The sequence below is a fragment of the Colletes gigas genome, unplaced genomic scaffold (assembly GCF_013123115.1).
Source record: "Colletes gigas isolate AHSC1104 unplaced genomic scaffold, ASM1312311v1 Colletes_gigas_Sc00005, whole genome shotgun sequence".
Taxonomy (NCBI): Eukaryota; Metazoa; Arthropoda; class Insecta; order Hymenoptera; family Colletidae; genus Colletes; species Colletes gigas.
Window position 1 is genome coordinate 10,395,973 of NW_025106634.1, and position 10,235 is coordinate 10,406,207.

The 10,235-nt window shown below is 33.1% G+C and overlaps 2 protein-coding genes across 3 annotated transcripts; one reads left to right on the top strand and one right to left on the bottom strand.

Moving 5' to 3' along the window:
• Nucleotides 1-538: 538 nt before the first annotated feature.
• On the top strand, nt 539-4,469 carry LOC122395308 (protein asteroid-like). The gene is made up of 3 exons (XM_043392749.1): nt 539-598; nt 2,860-3,051; nt 3,121-4,469. Exons 1-3 carry the CDS (start codon nt 539-541, stop codon nt 3,889-3,891), a joined length of 1,023 nt encoding a protein of 340 aa, XP_043248684.1. The 3' UTR covers nt 3,892-4,469.
• Nucleotides 4,470-7,424: 2,955 nt separating this feature from the next.
• On the bottom strand, nt 7,425-9,219 carry LOC122395226 (protein asteroid-like). 2 transcript variants are annotated; one of them, XM_043392646.1, is made up of 4 exons: nt 8,714-9,219; nt 8,465-8,644; nt 8,162-8,387; nt 7,425-8,068 (listed from the first exon to the last, which is right to left on the bottom strand). In XM_043392646.1, exons 2-4 carry the CDS (start codon nt 8,512-8,514, stop codon nt 7,874-7,876), a joined length of 471 nt encoding a protein of 156 aa, XP_043248581.1. In that variant the 5' UTR covers nt 8,515-8,644; nt 8,714-9,219; the 3' UTR covers nt 7,425-7,873. The 2 variants fall into 2 exon arrangements, with proteins under 2 accessions (XP_043248581.1, XP_043248582.1); XM_043392647.1 differs by having other exon boundaries at nt 8,465-9,219.
• Nucleotides 9,220-10,235: the final 1,016 nt, after the last annotated feature.

A 10,235-nucleotide genomic window follows, 5' to 3' on the forward strand; every position in this document is an offset into this window, starting at 1 on the left:
AATTTTGTAAAATTTATTTTACGGAAATACACGTTTTAAGACCTCCTGATCATATTTTAATTATTGAAAAAAAAGAAATTTTTTTTTATTCCCATGTATGAGCACACATATGTATATTATTAATACGATTTTTGAAAATAAATAAAGTAAAACTTATCTCATTAAAATTTTTTCTAGAAGTTGAGCTGATGAATACCTAGAAAAAAGTATTAGACACACATTTAATTTTGATTTCGATTAAAAATCAAATTTATATTGTTTTAAATTCGCAGCCATTAGCTCGGTGTTACCCATAATGAAGAAGTTTTTCTTCAAAGGTAACACCGATTACCAGGTCTCACCACGAGGAGGTTGCTGCGAGTGGAGACCCAAAGTGAGATCGATGGAACAAAGTTCGATCGACCTTCCTTTTTACACACTAGATTACGCAAAAAAAAAGATGCCAAGTAATTACTGTTCTAAAACAAAGGAGGAAGCTAAATTATGGGAGACGCGACACGACGAAACGCGACACAATACTGCACAGTGCAGTAGGAATATGAGGTGCGACACGTACCGAATAGCGGGTCAAAAGGGGCAGCTCGTTGCCTCTCAGCAAGTCCAATTGAAGGGGAGGAGAATCGACGCACCAGACACGGGTTCTCCATTTCTCCCACGCATCCTGCTGGGAGCCCGTAGGACCCAACCCGGGACGTCTGACACAGGAGAGAGATCCTGAGTCGGGGCTACCGCAGACAGGAACAGGTCCCCTCTACGGCCGATGACTCTTTCCCTAGAATTGTCTCACCAGAGGACGGCAACCGACCCTTCGAACCATCTAAACGGCCGATCACTTGCTTTCTACATTAAAGCAGCGGTGACCGGAGAAACGAGACTGGAAAAGAAGCTATTAATGAATTCATTACTTGGCAATCTACGCAGTAAATAAAATAATATACAATGTAAATTGAAAATTAACGTCGTAGGTGGAATTGAGAATTAATGTGAATGAATGAAACATAGGAAATCTGGGAAAAAGAAACAAGGAAAAAGAAAAATTCGACGTTAATTTTTACATTCGCGCCGCGCCTTAAAATTAATCGCTTACGTTTAACGATGAATCCGACGTCATCTGTTGGCGATCTAGAAATTGACCTGCATAAAAACTAACATAAAAATTAATAGGTACATATTAATAATACATGTACACAAATATAACCTAAATAACAAATCGAAATCAAAACCAAAACATAATAGGAATTGACCAACCCAACGCAGTAAGATAAAGAAACGAATTAATAGAAAAAAAACAAACCAACGATGTGCAATAATAGATTAATTTGGAAAAGAACAACCCATCGAAGCGTAAGACGAATAACAGAAAAATTGGAAAAATATCAACCCAACGATGTATAGATAAAATCTGAAAGGAAAATAATTGAATAAATTAGTGGAAGGAACAACCCAAATATGTACAACAATACCTATATACCTATATACATAAAAAGGAAGAAAAACACAATACATGGATTAGTTATATTAATATTAGTTACGTGTATACCAAACGGTGATCCTTTCCTTCCTGGTCACCATCGCAGAAGATATCTGAAACAGAAAAAAAAAACGCGTGACAGTACCCCCGGCGGTTCCAGGAGTACTGAAAAGAGCTGCCCAGTTGTGTCCACTTTTATGCAGTCAAGCCAAAGAATCAACGAGCCAATCAGCAGCCAGTCCGCTGGGGGCGACACTCCGATAGAGCGATACTTGCTTCACCTAAGTTTATAAGAGACCCCCCCACTGTGGCCCTCGCGCGGGAGTTATCACCCAACCACCAAACAAGACGGACTGTATCAAGATGAAGAATTTAATTGAAGATTTACATTCGATCAAAATCGAAGATGGCGGCCAAGAAGATGTTTCACGAGCAGCGGCCAAGGGACAAAACCGGTCTTTTTAAAGACCAAGAAAATCTCATTTGTGGGAACAACTTATGCAATGAACTGAACAACTTTTATATTTAACAAACTCAGAGACACTTTACATCTCTGTTTTGTAACAACTTTTATATTTAACAATTCAGAGACACTTTACATCACTGTTTTGTAACAACTTTTATATTTAACAATTCAGAGACACTTTACATCACTGTTTTGTAACAACTTTTATATTTAACAACTCAGAGACACTTTACATCTCTGTTTTGTAACAACTTTTATATTTAACAATTCAGAGACACTTTACATCTCTGTTTTGTAACAACTTTTATATTTAACAATTCAGAGACACTTTACATCTCTGTTTTGTAACAACTTTTATATTTAACAACTCAGAGACACTTTACATCTCTGTTTTGTAACAACTTTTATATTTAACAACTCAGAGACACTTTACATCTCTGTTATGGAACAAGTTATGCAATAAAACTGAACATGGTATATTTGCCTATACATTAGTAAGGAAATTCGTCGTTAGTATTGTCGCCCGTCAATGCACTTAATTATGCAAGATCAGTATACTATCTAATTTTATTTTTTATTATACCGGTTTGTAATATCGTAAAGATCAATGCAAAAACATTATGCACAGCTCTTGTATTTCTTTGATTTATCCAAGTAGTCAAAGTATAATATTTTACAAACTTTTGATTCAAATAAAATAACGAATGACACAAAATTTGAGTACCTGTTACATGTAACCTATGTATAAATGCATAACTAATATTGATATACGCATAACGAACTTAGTTTGTGATATGAAACATTAAGAAAAGTGTAAATTAATAAATAGGTTTCAAAATGGGTATTCCGGGTTTAACAACTTCCATAAACAATCGTTCAGATCGTTATTTGGAATAGTTCGAGCTACGTGATACGTATTTAGTTATTTAGCTGTCAAATATATAATTCGTACAAGTGCAATTGTGTTTTTGTCGGTGATTACGATAAATACGCTCAACGAGTATCGGATTTTTTTGACGATTTGATAAACTGCAATGCAGTACCATTAGTTTTGATCGATTGTGGTTGCGAGGATAAGAAACTGCAAACAGTTATATCTAGAACTAGAGAAAAGGTTCGTACAGCATCATCTTATTCTCCGATCTGTCAACAGAAAATGAAATTTTTTCCTGTACATATTTAGGAAGTTTTCAAAGATGTTAGGAGAAAGAAGAATATTCGTCATGTGCAATGCTTATTCGAAGCTGATAATGCTATAGCTACTGTAGCAAGGATATTGAATTGTCCTGTATCGAGTTATGATTCAGATTTTTATGTGTTTGGGACATTGTACATACCATTTGATACATTGGACAATTACACGGTGAAAAGTTCAACTGGAAATGGTTACACGAAACGTTGTAAAATTTATAAATTTGAACACTTATTAAATTCTTATAGAGGTCTAAGTCAATCTACACTGCCATTAGCTGCAATATTACTAGGCAATGATTATGTAAAACGTGGTACATTTAGAAACTTCTTTCGTTATTTAAAGTTACGACGAATAACAAGAAAAAGGTATAGTAATCGACAGTATTGTATAGAAGCAACTTTACAATGGTTGAGCGGATTTTACACCTTGGACAGAGCAGTCATTGGAATACTATGTAGATCACCTAAAACCGTAAGACAAAAAATATTAAGCATAATAGAAATCAATATAAATGGCTATACAAATGCATCTGCAGAAATACTTGTTCCATTGGGGTTTTTACAGGAATATGCAGCTCGTGCCACAACACATTCCATAAACAGAATTTTTAAATTTGATGGAGATGTTAATAGTCTAATGTACATAGAAGAAACTGATAAAAATGGAGATTTTGAATCATCCGAAGAAGAAGAAAAAGAGGAAGAAAACGAAGTTGAAATATTAGACATGCTTAAAGGGGTCAGAATCTACTACCAATAATGCACTACTAGCTAATGTACCTAATTTGTTTGTAGATGAATTTCTTATGGGCAATTATCCTGCATATATTATGGACTTGTTGGTTCGACGTTTATATATTTGTTCTGTACAAATAGCGGATTATTCCTATCCATTGAGCAATGTAATAAGTTTAAAAATTATTAGAGTTATATATGCATTTCTGTAATCAGGAATGAATAGAAGGAGAGGTTTCATGAAATACATGGTGAGAGACTGTAATAAAAAGCTTAAATGTTACAAACTAGAAGGCACTGACATTAAATTTTCTTCCCCATTACTGTCCCTATCTAATCTTAGAGAAGTACCATTAACGAGTCCAGGATTAAAAAATAATGTACAAACATGCGTCATTGATTTTTCATTACCATTTGAATTTAAATTCAAGTTATATAGACACAAATATATAAGCAAAGCCCATATTGAATGAAAAATTGACACGTAAATACACGTTTCAAGACCCTCTGATCATGTTTGATTTAAAACAATACTTTGGAAATAAATCGTTTGAATATAGTTTATCGAGTAAGACCTTCGAAATTATTTTCAAACGATTTATTTTCTAATTGTTCTACTATTTCAAATAATAATTTTTTGATCTTATAGCAAAGAACATTTACTTAATATCAATTCAATAAATTCAATTTGTATTTGTATATTTTTCGCCTATACAGGCAAATATACCATGTTCAGTTTTATTACATAAGTTGTTCCAAAACAGAGATGTAAAAAGTCTCCGAGTTGTTAAATAGAAAAGTTGTTCTAAAACAGAGATGTAAAAAGTCTCTGAGTTGTTAAATAGAAAACTTGTTCCAAAACAGAGATGTAAAAAGTCTCCGAGTTGTTAAATATAAAAGTTGTTCAGTTTAGTGGTTCCCACAAATGAGATTTTCTTGGTCTTTAAAAAGACCGGTTTTGTCCTTTGGCCGCTGCTCGTGAACCATCATCTTTGGCCATCTTCGATTTTGATTGAATGGAAATCTTCAATTAAATTCTTCATCTCGATACGGTCCGTCTTGCTTGGTGGTTGGGAGATAACTCGCCGATCAACGCCTCAGGGGGCTCTTATATCCTAGGAGCACGGACCCTGACCAGTGACCGAGCGACATCTGTGCAATTTCGATACACGAATTGTTAACGAATTGTCCCCCAACATAAAATTAAAGAATAATTATTTCGATAATGAAATACTTATAGGTATATATAAAGCATTTCTACATATTCACCGTCGAAACACGCGTTGTTTGCAACTTGAAACATTAAGATCCTTCAATCCGTTCAAAAGTTATAAATGTTTTAAACATACGCATGAAATTTCAAGCGAAAATTCTGCATCTTTAAAATATTATAACTTCTGAACGGATTGAAGGATCTTAATGTTTCAAGTTGCAAACAACGCGTATTTTGATGGAGAATATGTAGAAATTGAATATTGAACAACTCAGAGACTGAACATCTCTGTTATGGAACAACTTTTATATTTAACAATTCACAGACACTTTACATCTCTGATTTGTAACCACTTTTATATTTAACAATTCACAGACACTTTACATCTCTGTTTTGTAACCACTTTTATATTTAACAACTCAGAGACACTTTACATCTCTGTTATGGAACAAGTTATGCAATAAACCTGAACATGGTATATTTGCCTATACGTATAGGAAGGAAATTCGTCGTTAGTATTGTCGCCCGTCAATGCACTTAATTATGCAAGATCAGTATACTATCTAATTTTATTTTTTATTATACCGGTTTGTAATATCGTAAAGATCAATGCAAAAACATTATGCACAGCTCTTGTATTTCTTTGATTTATCCAAGTAGTCAAAGTATAATATTTAACAAACTTTTGATTCAAATAAAATAACGAATAACACAAAATTTGAGTACCTGTTACATGCAACCTATGTATAAATGCATAATAACTAATATTGACATACGCATAACGAACTTAGTTTGTGATATGAAACATTAAGAAAAGTGTAAATTAATAAATAAGTTTCAAAATGGGTATTCCAGGTTTAACAACTTTCATAAACAATCGTTCAGATCGTTATTTGGAATATTTCGAGCTACGTGATACGTATTTAGTTATTTCGCTGTCAAATATATATTTCGTACAAGTGCAATTGTGTTTTTGGCGGTGATTACGATAAATACGCTCAACGAGTATCGGATTTTTTTGACGATTTGATAAAGTGCAATGTAGTACCATTAGTTTTGATTAAATAAAATTAGATAGTATACTGATCTTGCATAATTAAGTGCATTGACGGGCGACAATACTAACGACGAATTTCCTTCCTATACATATAGGCAAATGTGTATACCATGTTCAGTTTTATTGCATAACTTGTGCCATAACAGAGATGTAAAGTGTCTGTGAATTGTTAAATATAAAAGTTGTTACAAAACAGAGATGTAAAGTGTCTCTGAGTTGTTAAATATAAAAGTGGTTACAAAACAGAGATGTAAAGTGTCTGTGAATTGTTAAATATAAAAGTGGTTACAAAACAGAGATGTAAAGTGTCTGTGAATTGTTAAATATAAAAGTTGTTCCATAACAGAGATGTTCAGTCTCTGAGTTGTTCAATATTCAATTTCTACATATTGTCCATCAAAATACGCGTTGTTTGCAACTTGAAACATTAAGATCCTTCAATCCGTTCAAAAGTTATAATGTTTTAAAGATTCAGAAATGTTCGCTCGAAATTTCATGCGTATGGTTAAAACATTATAACTTTTGAACGGATTGAAGGATCTTAATGTTTCAAGTTGCAAACAACGCGTGTTTCGACGGAGAATATGTAGAAATGCTTTATATATACCTATAAGTATTTCATTATCGAAATAATTATTCTTTAATTTTATGTTGGGGGACAATTCGTTAACAATTCGTGTATCGAAAATGCACAGATGTCGCTCGGTCACTGGTCAGGGTCCGTGCTCCTAGGATATAAGAGCCCCCTGAGGCGTTGATCGGCGAGTTATCTCCCAACCACCAAGCAAGACGGACCGTATCGAGATGAAGAATTTAATTGAAGATTTCCATTCAATCAAAATCGAAGATGGCCAAAGATGATGGTTCACGAGCAGCGGCCAAAGGACAAACCGGTCTTTTTAAAGACCAAGAAAATCTCATTTGTGGGAACCACTAAACTGAACAACTTTTATATTTAACAACTCAGAGACTTTTTACATCTCTGTTTTGGAACAACTTTTATATTTAACAACTCAGAGGCTTTTTACATCTCTGTTTTCGAACAACTTGTGTAATAAAACCGAACAAATACAAATTGAATTTATTGAATTGATATTAAGTAAACGTTCTTTGCTATAAGATCAAAAAATTATTATTTGAAATAGTAGAACAATTAGAAAATAAATCGTTTGAAAATAATTTCGAAAGTCTTACTTGATAAACTATATTCAAACGATTTATTTCCAAAGTATTGTTTTATGTCAAACATGATCAGGGGGTCTTGAAACGTGTATTTACGTGTCAATTTTTCATTCAATATGGGCTTTGCTTATATATTTGTGTCTATATAACTTGAATTTAAATTCAAATGGTAATGAAAAATCAATGACGCATGTTTGTACATTATTTTTTAATCCTGGACTCGTTAATGGTACTTCTCTAAGATTAGATAGAGACAGTAATGGGGAAGAAAATTTAGTGTCAGTGCCTTCTAGTTTGTAACATTTAAGCTTTTTATTACAGTCTCTCACCATGTATTTCATGAAACCTCTCCTTCTATTCATTCCTGATTACAGAAATGCATATATAACTCTAATAATTTTTAAACTTATTACATTGCTCAATGGATAGGAATAATCCTCTATTTGTACAGAACAAATATATAAACGTCGAACCAACAAGTCCATAATATATGCAGGATAATTGCCCATAAGAAATTCATCTACAAACAAATTAGGTACATTAGCTAGTAGTGCATTATTGGTAGTAGATTCTGACCCCTTTAAGCATGTCTAATATTTCAACTTCGTTTTCTTCCTCTTTTTCTTCTTCTTCGGATGATTCAAAATCTCCATTTTTATCAGTTTCTTCTATGTACATTAGACTATTAACATCTCCATCAAATTTAAAAATTCTGTTTATGGAATGTGTTGTGGCACGAGCTGCATATTCCTGTAAAAACCCCAATGGAACAAGTATTTCTGCAGATGCATTTGTATAGCCATTTATATTGATTTCTATTATGCTTAATATTTTTTGTCTTACGGTTTTAGGTGATCTACATAGTATTCCAATGACTGCTCTGCCCAAGGTGTAAAATCCGCTCAACCATTGTAAAGTTGCTTCTATACAATACTGTCGATTACTATACCTTTTTCTTGTTATTCGTCGTAACTTTAAATAACGAAAGAAGTTTCTAAATGTACCACGTTTTACATAATCATTGCCTAGTAATATTGCAGCTAATGGCAGTGTAGATTGACTTAGACCTCTATAAGAATTTAATAAGTGTTCAAATTTATAAATTTTACAACGTTTCGAGTAACCATTTTCAATTGAACTTTTCACCGTGTAATTGTCCAATGTATCAAATGGTATGTGCAATGTCCCAAACACATAAAAATCTGAATTATAACTCGATACAGGACAATTCAATATCCTTGCTACAGTAGCTATAGCATTATCAGCTTCGAATAAGCATTGCACATGACGAATATTCTTCTTTCTCCTAACATCTTTGAAAACTTCCTAAACATGTAAAGGAAAAAATTTCATTTTCTGTTGACAGATCGGAGAATAAGATGATGCTGTACGAACCTTTTCTCTAGTTCTAGATATAACTGTTTGCAGTTTCTTATCCTCGCAACCACAATCGATCAAAACAAATGGTACTGCATTGCAGTTTATCAAATCGTCAAAAAAATCCGATACTCGTTGAGCGTATTTATCGTAATCGCCGACAAAAACACAATTGCACTTGTACGAATTATATATTTGACAGCTAAATAACTAAATACGTATCACGTAGCTCGAACTATTCCAAATAACGATCTGAACGATTGTTTATGGAAGTTGTTAAACCCGGAATACCTATTTTGAAACCTATTTATTAATTTACACTTTTCTTAATGTTTCATATCACAAACTAAGTTCGTTATGCGTATATCAATATTAGTTATGCATTTATACATAGGTTACATGTAACAGGTACTCAAATTTTGTGTCATTCGTTATTTTATTTGAATCAAAAGTTTGTAAAATATTATACTTTGACTACTTGGATAAATCAAAGAAATACAAGAGCTGTGCATAATGTTTTTGCATTGATCTTTACGATATTACAAACCGGTATAATAAAAAATAAAATTAGATAGTATACTGATCTTGCATAATTAAGTGCATTGACGGGCGACAATACTAACGACGAATTTCCTTACTAATGTATAGGCAAATATACCATGTTCAGTTTTATTGCATAACTTGTTCCATAACAGAGATGTAAAGTGTCTCTGAGTTGTTAAATATAAAAGTTGTTACAAAACAGAGATGTAAAGTGTCTCTGAATTGTTAAATATAAAAGTTGTTACAAAACAGAGATGTAAAGTGTCTCTGAGTTGTTAAATATAAAAGTTGTTACAAAACAGAGATGTAAAGTGTCTCTGAATTGTTAAATATAAAAGTTGTTACAAAACAGAGATGTAAAGTGTCTCTGAATTGTTAAATATAAAAGTTGTTACAAAACAGAGATGTAAAGTGTCTCTGAGTTGTTAAATATAAAAGTTGTTACAAAACAGAGATGTAAAGTGTCTCTGAGTTGTTAAATATAAAAGTTGTTACAAAACAGTGATGTAAAGTGTCTCTGAATTGTTAAATATAAAAGTTGTTACAAAACAGTGATGTAAAGTGTCTCTGAATTGTTAAATATAAAAGTTGTTACAAAACAGAGATGTAAAGTGTCTCTGAGTTTGTTAAATATAAAAGTTGTTCAGTTCATTGCATAAGTTGTTCCCACAAATGAGATTTTCTTGGTCTTTAAAAAGACCGGTTTTGTCCCTTGGCCGCTGCTCGTGAAACATCTTCTTGGCCGCCATCTTCGATTTTGATCGAATGTAAATCTTCAATTAAATTCTTCATCTTGATACAGTCCGTCTTGTTTGGTGGTTGGGTGATAACTCCCGCGCGTGGGCCACAGTGGGGGGGGTCTCTTATAAACTTAGGTGAAGCAAGTATCGCTCTATCGGAGTGTCGCCCCCAGCGGACTGGCTGCTGATTGGCTCGTTGATTCTTTGGCTTGACTGCATAAAAGTGGACACAACTGGGCAGCTCTTTTCAGTACTCC